This window comes from Delphinapterus leucas, chromosome 10 (genome assembly GCF_059928025.1).
Source record: "Delphinapterus leucas isolate spDelLeu-1000000601 "Yukka" chromosome 10, BTC_Dleu_Yukka2, whole genome shotgun sequence".
Classification (NCBI taxonomy): Eukaryota; Metazoa; Chordata; class Mammalia; order Artiodactyla; family Monodontidae; genus Delphinapterus; species Delphinapterus leucas.
The window spans coordinates 102580000-102602872 of record NC_143138.1 but is presented as its reverse complement, the minus strand read 5'-3'; the positions used below and the strand labels follow the sequence as shown (position 1 = coordinate 102602872).

The following is a 22873-nucleotide window of genomic DNA, read 5'->3' as shown; positions in this document are numbered from 1 at the left end:
GAAGAAAGCGGTAGCGTTGTCTCCTGTCCTAAGGTTACAAGGTCAATAGTCAGTCATGTGAAAAATGAGAGTCTAGTCAAGGTTCCTGCCTCGTAGCCATCAGTGTCCTAACTAAAGGCTCACAGATAAATCATGCACAGTTATCACCAGTGCATTTCCTGCTCAGAGAAGTTGGCCGACACCTCACTGTCCAGACATCAAATACCTGCAAGAAGAGAGGTGTCCCTCAAAGAATAAGGTTGTCTCATACACTAAATTATGTTGTCCACTACTACTTCCTTCCTTTTGATGTGTATTTGTCCACTTTATTACGGAAACATGCAAGTCACTGGCTTGTTGAAAGCCACAAAGGTAACGAGGTATTATGGGTTGAATTGTGTCCCCCAAAATTCATTTGTTGAAATCCTAACCCCCAGCGCCTGAGAATGTGACCTTATTTGGAATGAGGGTTTCCTATTGCATTGTGTTGCAGATGTAATGAGCTAAGTTAGGAAGAGGTCATAGTGGGGTGGTGTAGACTCCTAGCCCCAGTACAACCGGTGCCCTTACAAGAAAGAGAAATGTAGACAAAGACGTGCACACAGGGAGATGCCATGTGACGGTGAAGACAGAGATCAAGTTAACGCTTCTACAGGCTGAGGAAGGCCAAAGAGGCCAGCAAACTGCAGAAGCTGGGAGAGAGGCCTGGGACAGATTCTCAGCCCTCAGAAGGAACCAACCCTGCCAACACCTTGATCTTGGACTTCTAGCCACCAGAAGTGGCAGACAGTAGACTGTTTAAGCCCCCGGTCTGTGGTTCTTTGTTAGAGCGGCCCTTGCAGACATACGACATGAGGGCCTGTGATTCTTGGCACACGGCAACATCAATAAACAGGGCCTAACAGCGACCACGGGGCTGGGGCCGTGTCTCACAGCCCACGCACCCAGGGCTCCTGCTACGGTTTAGAATCAATGGCTTCCTACCAGCTTTTAAGAAATGAGTGGTCATTCTCTGCTGCCTCCTCTTCCACCAGCTGGAAGCAGAGGACTCGGCCCTAGTGGGCGGCGGGACGAGATGGGAAAGGCCTAGGTCTTTGAATATTGGTCTTTTCCTCCAAAGGAGGAAAGCCAGCCACGGAATAGGGACACCCATGTTGAATATTAACAGGAGCAAGAAATATGTGCTGTATGAAGCCACTGACATTTGGGGGTTTCTTAACGGCAGCCCCCAACTAATAAAAACACCTTCCAAGTGTCAAGGAAAACACTATAAGGAACAGTATAAACATAAAGAGTCATCACTTTAGGGGCCAGTCACACCTGCCATGCAGGTCAACTGAGCCCCAAGCAACCAGATTGGATGAGTGCCCTTCTATGCCAGACACTGGCTGGCTCATGGGCTTCACACGTGTCAATATCATTTCATCCTCTAAACGATCCTGTGAATTCAGACACTTTATGCCCATTTTGCAAGTGGGAAACACAGGCACTGAAAGCTCGCAGTCCTAAACAGCAAAGCCAGGCTCCGGGCCCCGCCGGCTGGCTCCTGGGCCTGTGTCCTCATCCCCCCGGCTGCGCTGCCTTCCTGAAGGCGGCAAGGCAAGACTGGGCGGGTGAAAAATGACCTCCTTCTCTGTCATCACTCGCCCCCATTACTGGCTGACCTGAAGTAAGGTGAAATCACCCTGACGGAGGTCAGAAACCCCATCAGGCCTCCGTGTCACTCTCCACCTCTCCAGCTCGATGGGGTGACACACCCTTAGGTCAAGTTGCAAGGAGGGTCAAGCACGGCCCTTGGTACTTAGGTGCCCCTTTTACGTGTGTCCTGGCTCTTCTTTCTTTTGTGGGATTGTCAGTCTGAATGTTTCGGACTGACGTGTCTGAGAGGTCCTTCTGCTCAGTGATGCGTTTTCACCAATCCCCTTCATCACCGTCCTCCACCTCCAGACCTCGGGCAAGGCGCGTCCTATTCCAGAGGCCCAGTTTCCTCACCTATCGGATGATGAAATCAACACAAAACATGGATTTTTATGCAAACTAATTGTTCTAACATTTAGTTCTCCTCCCACGCTACACACTGTAGACTTCAGGGTCTAGCAACCCTGAAAAAAAAAGAGTCTAAAAATAGGGGCTCTTAAGTTGAGACTTGGTCCTAGTGATAACAGTTTTTCAAAATCTCAGGAGAGCTGAAATTTTAACCGCATTAACAACGACAAAAACAAAATACCTCTGATTTTTCCTTATGCTTCAAAAGCCAAAGGAACCTAAGATTCAACCAAGTTCTAGAGCGTGTGTCCCCCACTATTACAGTATGAAAAGCATGTTAAAATAACATGCAACAAACGCTGTGTTGAAACGGCCAGCATTCCCAAAGCAACTGCTGTAATATAAGAGCCAAACAAGCACATTAACTCACTGGGGTCTTATCTGTTTGCACAAAAGCCAGTAGAGCCTGAAATCTTATTTCAAGACGCCCAAGTGGCAGAGCCAGCATCCTTAACTCATGGGAAACTGCCCTAAAGGAAGATGCGATGCCAGTCCTTGCTGAAGGGACTTACTGTGGACTATTCTTCTTCAACTCAAACAAATAACTCCCAGGAAACATACTGGGGGACGCACAGTCCATCACCCTGATGCCTGCAGTAGCGGAATCCTGACGCACAGCGAGGTCCGGCTGGGTCATTGTCGGGAAGCTCTGCAGTCAGCCTCTTGCCAGAAAACCCTGGGGGCCCCTGCAAAGGCGTTTGGCACTCAGCACTAACATTTCTTTGAAACCAACAACAATATTTTTTTGTAATCCTTCAAGCCAGTGACTGTGGGGCTGCAAACCAGATAATGAAGCATTATGGGGGAGAATTCATCTTAATGGTTCACCCACTGATCCCGGGAGGTAGAGACAGCTCAGGCCCCAAGTCGGTCCCTGCGTTTCAAAAAGCTTTCAGTGCTCACTCAGCATGAGATGATAAAGAATAAAGTTTGCTCGCCATTAAAGCTCAGTAAAAATATCTAGCGGACCACACTGTGATTTCTTAGGCAGAGAAAATCAGCTCTGCTCTCCACATTTGTTCACTTATCATGTCTACCCTGCCTGCCTCCAAGAAGGGACCGGCCTGTATATTTACACACCATGGTGAGAATGAAATGCACGAAAAATTCCTCTTTCCATCGTTCCTGGATGTTGTAAATGCCGATTACAGGACCATGGAGAGTCAGCATTAAGTCAGAAATTATTGGTAATTGCTGTGTCTTTTCTCTTTTAAGGAAAATTACTCCTCTTGATTTTTTAAAATAAATTTTATTTATTTATTTTTGGCTGCATTGGCTCTTCATTGCTGCGCGTAGGCTTTCTCTAGTTGTGGTGAGCAGGGGCTACTCTTCATCGTGGTGTGCGGGCTTCTCATTGCGGTGGCTTGTCTTTGTTGCGGAGCACGGGCTTTAGGTGTGCGGGCTTCAGTAGTTGTGGCACGTGGGCTCAGTAGTTGTCTTTCGTGGGCTCTAGAGCGCAGGCTCAGTAGTTTTGGTGCACAGGCTTAGTTGCTCCGCAGCATGTGGGATCTTCACGGACCAGGGCTTGAACTCGTGTCCCCTGCATTGGCAGATGGGTTCTTAACCACTGCACCACCAGGGAAGTCCCACTCCTCTTAATTACTTAATAGAACTTGGCATTTTCTCAAATTCATTTTTTTCCCAGTTGTAATTTGTAGGAAAGATAACCAAGTGAAACTCATCTGAGGACCTCATTTTGTATTTTTCCCTGCAATACACTGTAATTAATAGTTGTTTTTTTTTTTTCTTTTTCTTCTTTTCCTGAAGATCCAATATTCTCTCGCTGGCCAGGTTGCAGTATGTAAACTGTATGTGCCCAGCACTGCCTACAAACAGCTCCCGTCCTGGCTGTTGGTTACAAAAGGCCGACAGCAGTGGGTTTTCAGGAAGTCTAGCCAAAGGTGTCAGACATCCCGGTTTGGACTCCAGGTCACAAGGAAAGGGCCATTTGGGGTGCCACTGACTAAGAAATACTCTATAGAATGAAGGCTGGTCCCGCCCAATGTGGATGAGTAAGTACCTCCCCAACTTGGATGCAAAGTCCGGTTAAGCGTATGAATCCAGCTTGTGAGATAAAGCAGCCTTTCATCACCAACACTTTTCCTGTGGAGAGCAGAGATGTTTTTTAAGAGAATAAATGCTCGACATACATCATAGCTGTATTACGCTAGCTCCTTATGGGTGTTAAAGATAATGAGTTTAGCTTGAGTCCATGACATGCAAAATGGGTTTTAACCAGCAAAGTGAGAAGGAAGACCGTGGGGTAAAGGATGGTCTTCAGACCTGAAGTCGATGCAAAGGTATTTCCCCTTTCAAACCTCTCCCTCGTTATGGCTTTGATGCCAGATAAGGCTACAGGATCTACCGGAGGAATACTATTGTGACCGAGCAGGACACTATGGGGTCTTTCTAGAACAGGACCAACACCCATGTCCTCTGCCTGCCTTTTTTTGTCTGTAGAAAAACTTTAGTCAAAGAATACATTTAATCAGAGAAGTGAAAAAATGCAGAAAGAAAAGCAAACAATCAAGCAAGACAAAATAATAACAGTTTAGCCATTAACCAAAGTCAAGGACCTTTAGCTCCTCCTCAATGGCGATAGGTAATATTCTGACTCATGTCCTTTGAGCTGTTTTGCAGCTACTGAAACCCTCATCGGGTGGGAGAAGTTAACTGCCTGCTGCCCGCAAGCCCACAGACCCCAGACCAGCTGGAACCAGAAGGTTGATTATGCCGACTCCCGATTACCTCACCACCAACCAATCAGAAGGATATCCACGAACTGACCACGCCCCACAAACCCCTTCGCTCACCTTGTCTTTATAAACCTTTCCCTGAAAGCCTTTTGGGACTTTGGGCCTTTTAAGCACTAGCTACCTGACTCCTTGCTTGGGGACTGCAATGAACGCTGCACTTTCCTTCACCCCAACCTGGTGTCAGCAGATCCTGCCCCACACAGAGGTCCTAGCCGTTGTCATTACTGTCATCACCCTCAAGGGCAGCCCTCCTGAGGCTCCAAAGGCGTTCACTTCAATGACACTTCATCCAGTCATCACAGATGACAGCCGCTGCATGCCTGGACGGCCAGCATCCTGTTTCCCACGGGATGCACTCAAGCCCAGGCCTCCCCACAAGTAGCTCCCAAATCCCCTCGTCATTGTGGGGCTATCTTCTCGTACCACCCACAGCACCAGTTTTGCATCCGTCAGAGTCCAGGGGACAGAAACCTCAGGGTAATTTGATCAGGGAAGGTTTAATACAAAGACTTTTGAACGATTTAGGGGGGATTCAATACTAAGAAGGGATAGAAAAAGGATTCTCAAAAAAAATACCCTTGAAAGAGACACACTGTGGGGCGTGGGCCCTTCCGAAGACCGCACTTCACGCTCATCGGAGCTCTGCTTGCAGCCGGCTGGGTGCCCTGGGCTCCAAAGGGCCTACAGTCACCAAGTCAAAGGCAGGCGGGGACCTCAGGCAGGAGCAGCAGGCAGGAAACCTCCCACCTGGGGTGGGCGAGGGTGCTGAGGTTTGGGGCAGGGAACCGCTTCCTGGGTCGGCGAGCGGTAAAGCCTGGCCAGATGCGCACAGTGCCAAAAAGTCAGCCGCCAACAGAACCCGGAAGAAAATCCTCCTCCGGCAGCGCCCCCCACGCACCCTCCATCGACAAAGCGACAAAGCGAAGCATCATGCCAGGCGGCAGATGAGGTAGAGTCCAGTCTGGATCACAGAGCTGGGCCAGTGGGGTGCAGCGGGGCCAATATATTGGTAACACCGGAGTGATGTAAGCGCAGAAATGCACACCGTGTGCTGCCTTCTGTGGAGGAAAGGCTGGGAAGAACTCTGTGCATCTTTGCTTAACTCTGTGAAAGGACACACGGGAATGATCAACCTAGAAAGGAACACAAATGGTTACATGGAGCCCCCAGGACGGAGATAAGGATGGAGAGAGCAGTGAGGTGACAATTTCTGAAAATAGCTTTGCTTTTTTTCCTTTTGTCCGTGTAGCTTGAGGGATCTCAGTTCCCTGACCAAGGACTGAACCCGGGCCACGGCAGTGAGAGCGTGGACTCCTAACCACTAGACCACGAGGGAACTCCCCTGAAAACAGTTTCTTACGCGGTTTTGACTTTCAAACTGTGTGTCCAAAAAACAGAATTAAAAAAACAAAAAGCAAACCTTAACCGGTCTCACCATAGATCCACCATCACTAAGGACTAGCTGGTCCACTTCAGAGGTGGAAGGGCTTCCTGAAAACGCAGTTACCACACCCCCGGGGGGCAGCACCCTGAGAGGACAGGTTCTGTATTACAGGGTGCAGGCCACGCTTTGAGCCAGCGTCCACTGTGTGGTGGTGTCACCCCCATGGTCAGCACACACAGGTGCAGAAACGACGGGCGGTGTGGCTCCTCTCACCATTACACCCAAGGGCCTGCGCACAGTTTTTACATCCCATCCCAGCAACTCCGAGCTCTGCGTGTTTGGAGGTCTTAGATCCTGGGCGCGGGGGCGGGGGGCGCTTCCACCGGAGGAAACGGAGCGATGGTCCTGCTCAGAGGGAGGTGGGACGGCCACCTGGCCCCTGGGCTCCCTGCTGCCCCCAAACCACCAGGAAGCAGTAGGGTTTACTCTACTGGCTGGACGGGTGGGTCCAAATGCCCAAGGGGAGCGTGGGCTGTGGCCACCCAGTGGGACAAGAAGGGTTATGTCTGCAACCCACGGGGTCCCCTGCGGCACCTCTTAGTACGTCCATGCGCAACAGCAACAGCTAACGCAAAACTACAGCAACCAAAACAGGGAGGACGCTTGAAGACTCGGACCACTCGGGATGATGGTTTGACTCATTCCCCCAGACACGGAAGCCTGGCTGGGTCATGGAGTACGGCTGACCCCTTAATATCACGGGTTTGAACTGCGAGGGTCCACTCATATGCAGATATTTTTCAGTGGTAAATACTACACACAGGGTGGGGTGGGGAGGGTAAATTAGGAGGTCGGGATTAACACATACACACCACTGTACATAAAACAGATAATCAAAGGACCTGCTGTCCCAGGGCACTCTACTCAGTACTCTGTAAAGGCCTATATGGGAAAAGAATCTGAAAAAGAGTGGATCTACGTATATGTATAACTGAATCACTGTGCTGTACACCGGAAACGAACACAACTTTGTAGGTCAACTATACTCCAATATAAAACGAAATTTAAATTAAAAATTAAAAAAATAAAAACAAACAAAATACTACAGTACAACACAGTCCGAGGTTGGTTGAAACCACAGATGTGGAGGGCCAACTATAAATTATAGGTGGATTAACCCCGACATTGTTTAACGGTCAACTGTATATTAGTTTACATTTATGCGACATTAGACGTTTGCTATTGCTTTATTCGCACTTCTGCTTTGGTTGTCTGTAGTTCTGTATTTATGCAAGCTTTATCAGGTTTAGAAAACGTTGCTAGAGTCACTTCATAAAAAAGAATTTGTAAGTTTTCCTTCCATTGCTGTGATCTGAAACAGTTTAAGTAGCATAGAGATTATCTGAAATGTAAAAGTTTGCAAGAACTCCTCTATGAAAGCAACACGGACCTGGCAAGGTTGATTATTTTTTCTATTTCTCTTATGGATATTTGTCTGTTTAAAATCTCTGTCTCTCCAGGGGTCAGTTTTGGCTAATTATCCATTTTGTCTAGGTTTTTCAGATTTATCTGCATAAAGTTGTTCAAAGTAGCATTGCTTTACATTTTTTTCTTCATTGTAATAGTTTCTTCCCTACTATCATTTCTTATTCTGTGTGTTTGTGCTTTCTTTTCATCCTGATTTGGTTACCTGTAGGTTAGGCAACTTTATTTATCTGATTCTCTGACAGCACCTCGTTCGAATAGGGCCCTTATTTTAGCGGCTCCTTTCTTTCCCTTCGTCACCAGGCCTCCGGGAACCTCCCGTTTCCAGGGTGCTTCCCTCTTCTCCGGAAGCGGGGCTTCTGCACCTCTGGTCTCAGAACTTTCTCAGTCTCTCCCCCTTGATTCCGAAGCGGCCAGTACTCTCACCCACCGGCCCTCACGTTTCCTCTGAGGGTCGGTCTGTCCTTACGGGTGTGAACCCTAGTTGATGACGTTTTCTCTATTCCGTGCAGTCCTCACCTGGATCTACATTCTGGTGTGAGATTCCCTGGCAACTCTGCTAGTCCAAGATGTTTGTTTTCCCACTGACCTCTCATTGAGATTTGTGATCTTTGGTCTTTTTTGGTTACACTGTAGGTCTGGGCTATAGATGGTTTTGTTTGTTCTTTTTCTGAACAGTTCTCAGGATGTGGGAAGAGATTCCGATTTAGGTGGCCTCCATTACCCCCTGGTGGGTTTTTTGTTTTTTTTTTTTTGCGGTATGCGGGCCTCTCACTGTTGTGGCCCCTCCCGTTGGGGAGCACAGGCTCCGGACGCGCAGGCTCAGCGGCCATGGCTCACGGGCCCAGCCGCTCCGCGGCGTGTGGGATCCTCCCGGACCGGGGCACGAACCCGTGTCCCCTGCATCGGCAGGCGGACTCCCAACCACTGCGCCACCAGGGAAGCCCTCCCCCGCTGGTGTTTTTATTTTAGAATGTTTTGTTCCCTATTAACCCCGCGGAAGATGACACCTGAAGAGATTTAGTCCCCATCTTTCAGATTTAGATGGGACTTTTTCCATACAGGACACCGGTCACGTCGTGGAGGTGCAGGTGGACCGTGGTCAGAAGGAATAGAAAGGGGAGAAGGCAGTTCCCTAAAAGGGCCTTAGAAGTCTCAAAGTACACATCAGAAACGGGGAAAGCATCCTTCGCGACACACCTGCGTCGGCAGCCGGTGCATCTTTACTGCAGACCCACTCAGCGCCGAAAGGTGAGGTGAGTTCCCGCGGGAGGGGAGTGCTGAATGAATACACCCAAGGAGAGGCTTCTCAGGTGACGCCGTGGCTGCCCTGGGCCACCAAAGTGGTGTCACTGTTCATCCCAGGAGCTCTGGCCTAAAGTCAGACTCAGGGGTGCCCCACTCCCCCAGGCCCCAGTCCCTACCAGAGTCACCAAATCTGCTCAGAAACTCTATGGTTTCCAACCATCTGTTCCTTATTCACCAAAACAACACCATCTGATGGCAAGCACATCAGAGGCCACCCATACGACGGGCCAGTGCACAAACGTCATCAACTGTTGCATCTTTTATAACATCAGGATATATTAAGGAAAAAAGGAAATACAATTTACACATACAAACTTCAACTAAACGGTATGCTGCAGAACGCAACAGAGTTCCACCGCTACAGACGTCTGGGAAACGTGGCACAGACTATCTTTCGGAGACTTACAACAAATGTCATCTTTCTAAGAGGCTCCTGAAACAGAGCAGGACCCTATGGTCCTTGCCCCCCATGTCCTCAGCCTGAGTCTTGTCTGTAGAAAAACTTTAGCCAAAGAGTAAGTTTAATCAGAGAAGTGAGAAAATGCAGAAACAGAGGAAAACCGCCAAAGGAGACCAAATAACAATAGTTTAGTCATTAAACAAAGTCAAGGACCTTTAGTCCCTCCTCAAGGGTTATAAATAACCTGAGCCATATCCTGCGAGCTGTCTTACAGACACTGAAACCTCCACTAGGTGGAAGAAGTGAACTACATGATGACCAGACCACAGTCATGACATAAGCTGTCACAATTCCTGGAACTGGCCTCAAAGAAATGGGAACAAACCGACCCTGGAACTGAAGACTAGCTGTACTTAAAACAGTCAAGATGATGCCTGACCAGACCACTGCAGGACCGATCTCAACACGACTGTCAGAGCCGACTGTGCTGTCTCTGCCTGGAGCCCCCTCCCTCTGTCTATAAAAGCTCTTCTCCACTGATTGTCACGGGGGAGGGAGTTGACCTTTGGACAGGCGTCTGTCCCCCACCGCCCCCTCCCATGCTGGCCTCCGAAATAAAGCAAACTTTCCTTTCCACTAACCTTGCCTCTTTATTGTCTTTTGAGCTGCGGGCAGCCGGATCCCACTTTTGGTAACACTCTGAGACGTCCTGCAGGACAGAGACAGTTTAACTCTGATCAGACCTGGCGTCTCCTAGATGGCTTCCACTGTGAAACTCTTTCTTCACGAGGGCCACCGAATAACACTTACAGACTGTTTGGGACACACATCAAAGATCCGAACTAATAAAGTTACCATAAAAAGAAAAAAAAATCTGAACTAGGTAACCGAGAAACATGCCCAAAGACAGGGTGGGAAGGAGGGAGACTAAATGCTCAATTATAACTGTTTTGGGGTGGTGGGATTGTGGGTGATTTTTTTTCCCCCTGCTTGTTATGAATCTATTCTTTCCAAATCCTCTGAATGTTAAAAACATATTTGATGAAGTTAGAACACAGTGATTAAAAGCCTCCAGCCATCGCCCAAATTATTCCTTGAATTAACAAGGAAGCGGCAGGACCCAGTCTTTCCCTGCCTCTGGCTCGCGCCGCTTCCCTAGGTCTCTGATCTCACCGTGAACCACCAAAGTGCACTGTGCATTTCAGCACTAAGTCTCCTTCTTCGGGCGTTGGTACTCATCTATTCACCCAACGAACACTGGCTGAAGCCCTCTGTGCCACGTGTTAGGATTACAGCTGTGCAAGGACCTGACCTTGTTGACGCTCTGGCAATGGAACAGTCACATCACTGAATATACAAGTATGCAAACGCATTGCAGAGAGCTGAAATTTGATGCAGGAAATAGAAGCTAACTCAACAAAGATGCAAGGAAGAGCATCCTACCTTCGGGGAACGGCCAGGGTCATACTTGCACAGGCCCGGAGGCAGGGGGAACACGGCTTCCCTGGGCGTCTGAAGGGCTAGTGTGGCTGGAATGAAAGGGGACAGCGAGGGTCAAGGGCCAGAACATGCAGGCCTCACAGCCCACGTCAAGCGTCTTCTGTTATTTTCTTTTTAATGGCTTCAAGCAGGCAGCATCTTAAAAAGACCCTTCTGGTGCCAGTGGAGAACGGGGTCGAGGGACCCACCGTGGAGATCAGGAGCCCAGGTACCGACCGGGTGACAGACAGACAACGGCCTGACAGCAGGTGAGAGATGTGAAGAGGCACAGGTAGATTCAAGAACACACAGGAGGTAAAAATCAAGAGGGCTAGGGACTTCCCCGGTGGTCCAGTGGCTGGGACTCTGCGCTCCCAGCGCAGGGGGCCCGGGTTTGATCCCTGGTCGGGGAACTAGATCCCGCATGCACGCCGCAACTAAAGATCCCACATGCTGCAACGAAGACCAGGCGCAGCCAAAATAAATAAATATTATTAAAAAAAAAAATCAAAAGGGCTTGGTGACAGCACAGACTTGGGGAGTCAGGGAAAGGACAGGTGTTCCAGAACGATTCCTAAATTCTAACTTACACCCCTCACAGGAATGCTATTCATCAATGCGGGGGGCCCAGGGAGGCCCCAGCTCCACCTTGTGTGTCCGTGTGCGACCATGGATTTGGTCCTCCTGGAGAGAGTTGCTACTGAAAGATCCAAGGGATGTGGGTGTTGGGAGCAGAGGTCTGGGCTGGAGATTCGAATTTGGGAATCTCTATAGGAAAACAGAAAGCCAGCCGAAGCTGTGGGCTTGTGTGACGTTGCCGAGAAGTAGGAAGAAAGGAAGAGGGCTTTCTGCGTCCCTGAGTCCAACACGTCATGGCTCCGGGAGGGGTGTCAGCCTGCAAAGGAGACACAGGAGGGGCTCCCCACCTCCTCCCCCGGAGAGGAAGGAGAGAGTGTGCGACCAAAGACACCACATGTTTCACGAAGGGACGTGTGAACAGCGTTGAAAGCTTTGAGAGGTCAAATAAAACGTGGGCTAAAGGACACGGTCAGTGAGCAGGAAACAATCTCGGAGAAGTTTCACTGTGTCACCTGCATCCCCAGCTAGATTCTCGGTGGCAGGCGCAGCAGAGCACCAAGCGAACAACTGTCCACCAGTTTGGGAGGCTGACGATCTACACACGCTCAGATCAGCCAGTGGTTCTGCTGTGACCCCCGCCCCCTTCCAACCACCAATTCGTTTTCGGATGCATCTTGACGGGAGCAGTCCTGTGCTGGCCACCGGACACACAGAAGGGGACCACATGCACCCTTTGCCCCAGGAGCTCGCAGTCTGCTGGGGAGACAAACCCGAAACCCAGAGGACGGTCGCACCGCAGCACTGGCTGAGCGGCTCGGGTGCCCCGAGCGGCAGGTGTCAGCAGCCCCGTGTGTGGTGGCATCGCGCGCTGAAGCGGACCCAAGTATTCCCAGAATTCCGGGAACCGGCTCCCCTCCCTCGGAGGCCCCCGAGGGCTTGGGAGAGGGACGGCCTCCCCACTGCAGAGACCTGAGACCGTCTTCCCACAGGGACCCACTTCTCTGTGAAGGGTGGGCCACAGCCCATTATGGCCGCTGACGTCAACCTCTTTGTGTTTCCCACAAACTAGGTCTACCAGTCTTACTTGGTTTTATGATACGTACTGAAACTTTTAAGGGGTATTCTCTGGAACTGAATCTGGCTCGAGGAAAGGAGAAACAGTACAAGCCAATCACGTCCCCACAGAACGCCTGCTCTCCGCAGCAACAGAATTCCTTCCCTGGCTTCCACATCACGTGATGGGGTCCGGGCCCTTGGGTGCTTCTCTGCCCCCACCAGTCGCTCCCAGCCCACCCGCACACTTTATACGGTCCACCTCCTGTCTCTTTCTAACTCAACGAAAGCACAAAATTTTGTCGAAAGTTGCTAGAAATTATAAATACCTCTGAAATCTTCTACCAGTGCCTACGTTGTGACGTGTACCTTTATCTTAAGCCGTCCATCAGCATCCTCAAGTTAATGTCTTCCCGGAAAGCCGGAGCCCACAGCAGTCACGACAAGGGATGGGCCACCCTGTCACCTGGAGACCTCTGTGTGTGGCCAACAGGGAAACTGCGGGACTTCCCAGAAAAAGTAAGAACTCGAGGGTTTTGAAGCATTTATTTGATTTCTCCAAATGATCACAGCTATGGTTTTACATCAGTAGAGTCTGTTACTACTTACACACAGAACGCATAGGAAAACAAAAGCACTTCTTTCCTCCCCAAAGTTACATCGTGGGTGCCGGGCTTCCTGCGAGCGAGGTGGCCCTTGAGGTCTGAAGAGCCTGCATTCAAGACCTGGTTCTAAGTGTGTGAAACGACTCGAGGTGAATGACAGTGCCCCAGAGGAGATGGTCCCACACACGACCTTGGCATGACCGCAGGCGGGTCACACGGTGACGCCCCCCCACCCCCGCTCGCTGTGCCCGTTCACCACCCTCACCTCACGCCGATTCATTCTGCAACCCGCTTCCTGGATTACTGTTGTTGTATTGAAAATACTTACAGAAGGACTCGTTTTTCAGGCAGGAAGGGTGATGGTATTTTACAACGGACTGTAAGATGCATGCTTACCTGTAGCGACATAGCTTCGTACGGTGCTGAGTCAACACCTAGGGTCATGTTTAACATCTGCTGTCTTTTCAGCTCATCTTAAAGAAAACCAAGAGGTTTCTGCCGCATGCAGTGCGAGATGGAAAAATCGCTCTACACAGGATGACTGAGGATGTTTTTAAGCAAGATGTGCACACCATATTAGGATGAACTTTATTTTTACATTGTTGTGCAATCCATTCATAAACTTAAAAAGAAAAAACAAACATGATTTAATTGTTGTCCCAGAAAAGATGTCTGTGATGGTACCAACTGCTTTCTCTAAGGGTCACCTGCTGAAATAATTTGTGACTTGAGCAAAATGCCCCACGTGTATCTTGACAGCGAGAAAGGATGACACACATCCCGGTGATGCTCAGCCTCCCACCTCCTGTGCCAGGGCGTGAACCACAGGTGCCCACAGCTGCAACCCTGGGACGGGCTGGGATCCCGAGAGCGCAGTCTCAAGAAAGCTACATGGGGCCACAAGCTTTCCAGGAGCATCTGCTTCCCAAACGAGTTCAGGGCAGCCTGGCTCCAGGCTCCTCCAGGGAACAGTGTATCTTTTGGGAACACTTATTCCATGACAAGTTTGGAAACAAAACACAAAGACTGATGAAACCTCACTGACCAGAAGCCAATCCAGCAGAAAGTTGGGAACACAGGGAAAGACTCCCCCCACTTTAGGGACCCAGCCCGGTGACAGTCTGGAGGTGGGGGTCCCGAGTGGCCTGCAGAGAGAGGGCACCCTTCCCACCGGCTCTACCCAGCTTGGCTCTGTTTCCATCAGTGACTGCCCTTCGGGAAGGGCGACCTGGTGTCAATCAGCCTGCCTGCATCTTTTCTGGAACAACCTGGAGTTTACAGTTAGATCCTACGATTGGTACAGAGGGTGAAGAAAAGCCGACATACTTAATATGTTATCACTTTACTTCAACTATTTGTCAACAGTAACACTGAGAGAGTTTGCAAATACACAGAACACAAAGTGTGGCCTCGTGCCTGACGCCAGAGGACATGCAGTACAATTCGATTGTTCCTTGTCATCACAACGCCCTTTAAACCACAAGACAGAGAACGCCTCGGGAGCGGGACTCTGGAGGGAAACCAAGGAGTTTCGGGGTCCGCGGAACCGGGGAGCCTCCCACCAGCCCGGCCTGGACCAAATCAGACACGCCCGTGCTTTTCGTTTCTCTCTTTCTGAGCAGATGAGAGAGAAGGATGACACGGGCGGGAAGATAAAGGCGGGCAGGTTAAAGTCACACTTCTTTCAAAAAAGGAAAAAAAAAAAAAACCAAAAAAGCTAAACTCTAGATTGCTGTACTTGCTCTCTATGGAGATTAACAAAGTGCTCGGTTTGCAGATTTGCTGGTTTGGTGACCTGGATGATGCGACAAAGGGGGCGGTGGGCGGGCAGAGCCCCGGCCGCCGCCAGGGTGGGCCCCCCTCCGTCGTCCCGCTGCCGCCTGTCCAGAGCCCCGCGCCCGCGGAGTCCCGCGCCAGCTTCGCCCTTTCTGGAAGAGCTCCCTGCCCGGCAGGTGCCGGGGGCGATCCTCGGGTCCACGGCTTAGGGGCACAGCACCGGCTGCTGCAGTGGCTCGAAGGGCTGAAACTACAAAGTACGGCCCGTGGGTGACTCAGGCACAGAACCAGGCGCACGCGGCGCCGGCCCCGGGGGAGCGGATGGTGTCGCCACAACATGGAAGCGACAAGAGCACAGCGGAGAGTCATGTGATGCCCCGGCAGCCGCCTGACCGTGAGGAGGTGGCGGGGCCGCACTGGCGGGGCCGGGCACTCGTCGGCTGGGGTCAGATGGGCCACGGCGATGACACGGGGGTCGTGCTAGCACACGGCCACATGGAATCACGATGATCACGGCCACCACTCAGAAAACAAAACGGGAAACACACACACCGCCCTGGGTTGCTAAACGCTAAGAGAAGCCTTCGGGTTCCGGGGCGTCTGCCTGCTGCGGTTGGAAACAGGATGAGGGAGCTATGGTGCTGGGGACACAGGATGAGTTGGTCGTTTTCATGTTGGAGATGAATACCTCGGCCGTGTATGGGGCCCCCCGCAGAGGGCTCTGAATGAGTGCGCATTAAATCAAATGCATACAGAAGAAACATGGATCATGGAAATTCACAGTTATTGCAGCCATTAAAGTGTCTAAGAATCTGTAACCAATAGTCCAAGGCAACCAGTTCTTAACTAGCTGTCTCGAGTTGCTACTGTAGAGTTTACTGCATTTTATCTATTTGCTTACCTGAAATAACAGAGCAGTTATAATACTGATTACTTATGTTAGGCTTCTGTTAATAAAATAAGGATTTATACAAAGCAATATCGGACTTTTAAAACAGTTAGATGCTATGTTACTTGGCACAGTTAGTAATGATCGTGTAAAGATTTCCGCCAGTCCTAGGGGGGCTTCTCTTCTTTTTATGAAAATACGGAAGAATATGAATTTTGTCCCTAGCATTTAAGTTTTTGGTCTACCCTCTCACACGTTTGTCTAAGGTACTGTCTTCCTATCAGGTAAGTGGAGCTCCTTGTAAAGTCTATATTGCTAATTTCGTGGACTGAAACGTTTGCCTTTCACACACAAATACTACCTATACAGTATATATATATATATATTTATATATTTATATATTTATATTATATAAAGTTTACTTACGTATTTTCATCAACCATATCAGGTCTACTTAATTTTTGCCCATTGTCAATAAAAGAGCAATAATGCAGCAAGTTTTGGGTTTTTTGTTTGGTTCTGTCTCTGGTTTTTGTGTCGTCTCTTCTTTTCCTAGGCTGGGCTCTCATCTGCGTGTATAGTGAGGGAGCAGAGAGCTGAGGGCTGCAGGGGGGTCAGGGCGGGGAGCTCAACAGCTGCTTGGCCGGCGGCACTGTTTCAGGGCTGATGGTGGCCGAGGCCCACCTCCCGGGCTGAGGCGGATGGAGCCCGGGGCGCCACCGCTAAATGAAACTGGGGACGGGGTGGGGGGGGGGGTTGTTCCCTGTGACACAAGCCCCGGGGCTTGGGGGGCTCCATCCGGGCCGGGAGCAGACGGGGAGGTGGAAACAGAAAGTGCCCTGGGTCTGGTCTGGGGCTGCCACCCCTGGGCGCGCCTGTGTGGTGTGCACTTGTTCTGAGGGGCCTGGGGCCCCCGCCCAGGCTGTCTACACAATTGTGCTGATGCCGCTGGGTTTGGCCTTGCTGCTGGGGAGGGGTGGCGGGGCAGGGGGCTGCCCGTGGTGGTGCACGGCATGGCCCACGTGGCCCGGGTGGCCGACGTGGGCCGAGGGCAGCGGCGGGTGGCTGTGCGCGTGGGCCCCGTAGGCGGGCTGCCCCCCATGGGGGCCGTGGTGGTACTGGTGTGCGTGCTGGATGTGCTGGGGCGGGTGGTAGTGGTGGTGGTGATGGTAGGGGGGCGGGTTCTGCTGGAGGGGGCAGTACTGGCCGTGATGCCCGTGCACTGGTGCCTGCAAGGGGCCTTCTGTGGGCCCCTGGGGGTGGCCGGGCGAGGGATGAGGCGGGTGGGGGGGCGGCTGGGGAGGGGCTGGGGGCAAGTGGGCCTGGGGAGGGGGCTTCCCTCTCTTACTCCCAAATAAGGAGCCCAGGAGGGAGGAGGAGTTGGGCATGGCCTGGTGTGGGCGAGATGGACAGTCTCGTGTTGATGTAGCTCTCCGGCGCATGTGAGGACTGCTAATGATGGACCCCTAAAAAGGAAATTCATAGAAACCAAAATTAAAAGAGCTTAGAGCACTTACATCAGAATGATTCTTAAGAAATGTCAAAAAAAAGTTCGCCCACTGACTGCTAAGCCTTAGTTCAACTCGCTAGCCGCAGAGGCCGGGCCGTGTGAGTCTGGACTCAGGCGCCACCTCCAGACACTGCCGTGCAGGTCGGCTGGGGGGGCCAGGAGGGGGCCTTCGGGGAGAAAGGTTGGGGGGGGGGGACGCAGCCGCTGCGGGTCAAAGTTGACCTCTGCTCTTGGCCTGATGAGCACCCTGTTGCCGGAGGCGGCCGGAGCTTTGAGATCAGAACCGTGTGTCTGCGGGTGTGTGCTGGGTAGGGCGGGGCGGGCTAGCTGCGTGCAGGGGAAGGGCCAGTCCTGCCACCTCCTGCCCTAAGCTCTCCTGGGTCCTCTCAATGTCCGAGAGCGTGTGCTCTGCCTGTGCCGGTCCCGAGGTTTCTGGGGAGGTGGTGAGGGGGACAGGAGGGGCTGGGCACCGCCCAGGCATTTCACTGCGGCTACCTACTGCAAACCAAACACGGGAAAGGAAGGAAACAGAAAGGTCTGCAAGCTGAGGTTAGATGTGAACAGGGATATCGAGATGGCTGGAGGATGAATGAAATCTCATGAAATCCACACTGAATTCCTCTCGCTCTCATGGCTCTCCTCCCCCGAGCTAACTGAGCAATTCCGTGGTGCCCTGACTGCAGACACACAGCAATCGAACCTCCAGGAAGGAAGCGATGGGGATGGCGGAGCATGGAAGTCCCGAGGTGGCAGAACCCGACAGCGAGGGGGCGGGGGAGGGTGCCCGGCGGCCGCCGCCTCCGGCCCAGGATGAGTGGGAAGCCGGGGTGTTAACCATGCTCGGGACCGCGGGGATGGGTTAGGCGGACACTAAACCACAACATCCAGACCCACCCCCTCCGTTGCAGCGCAAACAAGCGGTGAGGGGCATGGGAACGCCAGGCGGGCGGCATGCGCGGACGAGGCAGGCGGGGGGTCTGAGCCTCTGTGCAGAAGGGGAGGAGGAGGAGCAAAACAAAAAGACACCAGGAGGCGACACACGACAGCCAGCTGGACGGGGGCTTCCGACTTACTTCCACATTGCTCTCTAGCGATCCCGCACTGCTGCGACGCCCTCGCTTCCCTGCCCAGAACATGCAATACCACAGGTTAGACGCGACACGGGGCGGGGCGCTGCCGCCGGATGGCCCGGGGGAGCCGGTGGCAGGGCAGTAATGAGTTAACAAGACAATGGGGTTCTTAAAAAGCAAAAAAAAAAAAAAAAACAAAAAAAACAAAAACTTTTTCAACCAGCCCAACTTTAACCCCCTCTCCGGGACCAGGAGCCTGGGGGGAGGGGCCTCTGGGGGGCTGGGGTGGGCACACAGGCCCGGCTGACCCCGAGGTCCAGGCAGCCTCAGCCGCCTGCCCGCGGGGACGGGCAAGGGCAGCTCCTCCCACAGCTAAGACGAGCTAAGCGTGGTCCTGCCCGGCCTGACCTTCGGTGGATTTCACATACGTATGTATGGACATACGCACGCACACGCACGCACACACGTCTGCCTCCCCGGCTGCTGGTGGGCCTGAGTTAGGAGACTAAACTCCACATCCTCCTTCTCCTGGTGGAGCAGAGGGGCCGCACCCTGGGGCCATGTTTGGTTTGTGCAGTGTCTGGCCAGGGACAGGGATGCTGGGACTTCCTCCCAGCCCAGGGCCTGGAGTCCTCTGTGGTCACGGCCCACTGGGATGCCACACGCGTTCTCCAGTCGTAAGCCCTCACTGCCAACGCCTCTGTGTCCCCCGCACATGGCACGTAGCAGGCATGCAACCTGTGTTGGCTGTGCCAGAGGAGACTGAGTCTTCCTCTTGGTTCTGGACGTCCAGCGCCTGCCCTGGCCCCCGCAGGTCCCCCGGACGACTTCTCCAGGCATTTCTGCAGGACACCAAGGCTGAGGCAGAGAAGAGGCTCCAAGACGTTCTTCCAGTTTCCACCTGTGCAGGCCTGGCCAAGCCCCACAGTGCAGGACGGGTGTCCCGCTGTCCACACCAGGAGGAGACGGAAGCTCTGGCCGATGGACTGACCGGCTCAGTCCTCACAGTGAGCAGGTTCACACCGTGTCTGCCCGTCCACCTGAGGCGGGAAATCTTGGCCACGCTGCCTTCTGAGCTGGACCCGGGCTGGACCCAGGAGCCTGGAAGATGGAAGCTGCTGCCTCGTGCCACCCTGTGGCCCACATCCCGGACCCGCGCTGGGTGGAGAGGGTGTGTCTGGATCCTTCCGGCCTCATGGTGGCAGCTGCGCGTGCCTAGGACAGGCCCTTGGGCCTGGGCTCACAACGGCAGGCTCAGGGGAGCTCCGGTGACTTTGCCTTGCCTGCTGACCCCCAAACCTGAGTTCCAGCTGGGAGCCTGGGGTCCACTGAAGGCCGCGCTGGACCCTGGTCTCAGAGCCCACTCGGAACTGCGCCACACAGTGGATGAGGCTGCTGAAGACCACGGACCACCAGGCGGGAACTGGCCCTCGTTCCCAGCTGAAAATGACCCTTCCCTTCCTCCTCTTTCCGCCGGTATGAGAAGAGGGGTGACCTTTCCTTCCTGCCTTCGGTCCCAACACGGTGGCCCGGGGACATGCAACAGAATTAGAGTCCAGCCTCCAGAAGGGGGGCTCTGCAGCTGGAGGCGTGACCCTACCTGGCACGCCGTCCACTCTTTGCCTCAGTTTCCACATCTGTCCACTAGGCATGGCCCCCGCTCCCTGGGATGGCTATGCTCAGACCTCTGCTGTCCTTGGGGTGTCTCAATCTGCACTCTAGCCCCTATAAGGCTGGGGACACTCCTCTGACTAAGGACCAGGAACAGAGAGGGAAGACAGAGGCCCCGCCGGGCTAGCAGCGCGCTCCAGCCGGCCTGCTTCTCCCGACAGGACTGGGCCAGGCCCGGGGCTGGGGGCTGTGGCTTCATATGCTGCCCCCGCTGGAGCTGAACAGGCCCCCCTCCTGCCCGCCGTGGGCCAAGACTCAGGAGAGCTCTAACTTGGATGTCTTGGAGTGATTCTGAGTTTCTCAGACTTCACCTTTTCAACTTCTCAACTCAGCAGGAGATACGGGATGTCCCCGCAGGAGTCCTCTGCACTCCAGTCCCAGGCACGCCCGTGGACACCTGCCCACAGCAGACGCACGTGTGGGTGTTTGCACACCTGCATACCACCTACTGGCGGAGGAGGAGCCGGGCCAGCTGCTCCCACTCACGTATCCCCACCACTCCTTCCTTGCCTGCCCTGTTTGGGGGTCCCCCCCAGCCATCTCCGGCTCCTGCACAGGCCTCAGGTGAGCCCTGCCTCAGCTGGCGCCTCTCAAGGGCCAGAGCAGGCCCTGCCAGCCCGGCCACGGACAGCTTGGGAGCCACATCCAGACGGGGCGCCCAGTGCGGCTCTTCCCAGCATTCCTGGCTTCTCAGCGTTGGGACAGCAGGCAGACAGGGCTCTGCCCGAGGCCTCGCACCATGGCCCTAGCAACACTGAGGGTGACAACAGCCAGCACGCAGGCCAGGCCCCACCCCCAACGCTCTGCGGGTATTGACTCTCACAGATTCTGGAGGGCAGCGCTAGTCCCGCCTGCATCTGGGGAACCCAGGCCCAGAGGTGTAACTCGACCAGGGCCCGGAGCCAAAGACCCCGGAATCGGCGTGCTGCGCGGCCCTCTGATGGGCTCTGCTTGGGAGGCCACCCCGAGCGTGGCCCCCACCCCAGGAGAGGCAGCCGCTGGCCCACTGGCTGCTACACGTGTGGAGCGCCCATCGTGGGACAGCAGGGGCTGCTTTGGAAACTGGCCGCCAGGAGCCGCCAGCTCTTCCCTAACAGGTGCAGGAGGTGGCAGTCTTCCAGTTGTGCCCCGGGTAACGACAGCAGACCCCGCGGGTCCGGGAGATGTCCTGTCCGTGGGGACTGGTGTTGGGCAGCTCGGCGGGTGAGGGGCTGGGGGCCTCGGGGTCCGTGGACAGTGTCCACTGTGACTGGCTGATCTGCGGCAGGAGCTAAGGCTCAGTAGTCGCACCTGTGTCAGAGGTCCTTGTGGGTCCTTGATCTCAGGCTGGCAGGGCTCTGGTGCCACTGAGGCGAGCAGAGGGCCCAGCTGAAGGAAGACCACGTGGAGACAGGGGGCGAGGCCTCGCAGCTCAGCAGGGGGGCCGGGCTGGGGGCCAGGCACACCCCCCCCCCCACCGCCTCTAGGAAAGTCTGCCGCCCCTCTCTTCCTGGGCCGTCAAACCACGACTGCCTCCCAGATCCCAGAGGCTCGTGCCGGGCCGAGGGCACATCCCCGGGTGCTGTCTCCTGGATGGATGTGTGGTCGCAGGTCTGGGGCAGCTGCTCTGGGAGCGATGACAAGCCGGCTGCTGGGCGTCACTGTCCCGAAGGGAGCGGCTGGCCCTGAGCCTCACCTCTTCCCGACAAGCCCATCTCGGTCGGGGCACGGCGGGTGCGGGAGAGCTTTGCCCCGACCCAGTCCAGCACATTGGGGCACGTCTCCGGCATGTTCCGGCAGGCAGCTGGCATTGGCCCGTCTTCCTCTGGAGGTCGCAGGGGGGCTGTCCCAGCCTGGGGCTTTGGCGGTCATCAGGGCTCAAACACCCACCTTACCGCCTTTGGTGCAGGGGGCACTTTCCCGGGGATTCTCTTCACGGTGGTTTAGGACCTGAGAGGACTCGCTGCCTGGAGTCCTTCTCGGCTCAGAATCCCCAAACAAAAATGGCAACGGTAACGATAAACAGAAATCAGCCAGACCTCGGGGCTCCGCCCTTCACATGGCCATGCGCCCGGGCATGCAGCTCTGTCTGGCCCCTAAGCAGACAGTGGACGGCTGAGGCCACTGCTACCCGAGGGGGCTGGGCAGGACCCAGAGAGGCCAGAACCTGCCCCACTGCACAAACTCAAACACAGGCCCTGGGCCCCCCGCCTGCAGAGGCCCCGAGCAGTCTGGTTACGATTAGCTGGGTGTAACAAGCCACGGGGAAAACCAGTGGTTCTCAACCACAGCAATTCTGCCAACCAGGGGTGGTATTTCTCCCCCAGAGAGCACCTGGCAATTTGGGGGGACATTACTGGTTGTCATGACTGGGGGGTGTTACTGGCATCTAGTGGGCAGAGGCCAGGGATGCTACTAAGCGTCCTGCACAGAGCAGTCCCCACAGCCAGGAATGGTCTGGCACAAGATGTCAGCAGAGCCGGGGTTGAGAAGCCCTGCTTGACTCTCACGCTGGCCATGCAATTCGGATTTTCACTATGGAAAAAAAAAATGACAAGACAGAAACAAAGAAAAAAATCCAACTCAAAAAAAAAAAAAAGAAAAGAAAAACATTCTGGGAAATGAATAAGCTGAAGGGAGGGATGGGGTCATCAGCAGCTTCTCTACGGGGCCCAGAGCTGGTCAAGCGGTGATGCCTGAGGCCGGGGGCGTGGGCGAGGCCCTGGTGGGGAGGGGTCTGCTGGGCCCTGGAGAGGAGGAGGCCGGTCTCAGCCTGAGAGGGTCTTCGCCAGCAGAGCCGCGGTTACGTCAGGCTCCTGCGGCTGGGACAGCTGGGGCCTTGGGGTGGGAGCCTGGGGTCCTGGCACAGCCACGTGCCCCCGTGTCCGGCTCCCTCCGCTCCGC

At 53.8% G+C, this 22873-nt stretch overlaps 1 protein-coding gene across 10 annotated transcripts in view; it reads right to left on the bottom strand.

Moving 5' to 3' along the window:
- Positions 1-13639: 13639 nt before the first annotated feature.
- Positions 13640-22873, bottom strand: part of IQSEC1 (IQ motif and Sec7 domain ArfGEF 1) — a 330441-nt gene continuing 321207 nt past the window's right edge. For 6 of the 10 annotated variants that reach the window (XM_022562625.2, XM_089919796.1, XM_022562622.2 and 3 more), the window contains 2 exons: positions 18323-18372; positions 14983-17205 (listed from right to left, as the gene is read on the bottom strand). In XM_022562625.2, coding sequence (XP_022418333.2) covers positions 16666-17205; positions 18323-18372 — 590 coding nt within the window. In that variant the 3' untranslated portion in view covers positions 14983-16665. Of the gene's footprint in view, positions 17206-18322; positions 18373-22873 lie in introns of all 10 variants that reach the window. The other 4 variants (XR_016394773.1, XM_089919798.1, XM_089919797.1 and 1 more) reach the window with 4 other exon arrangements.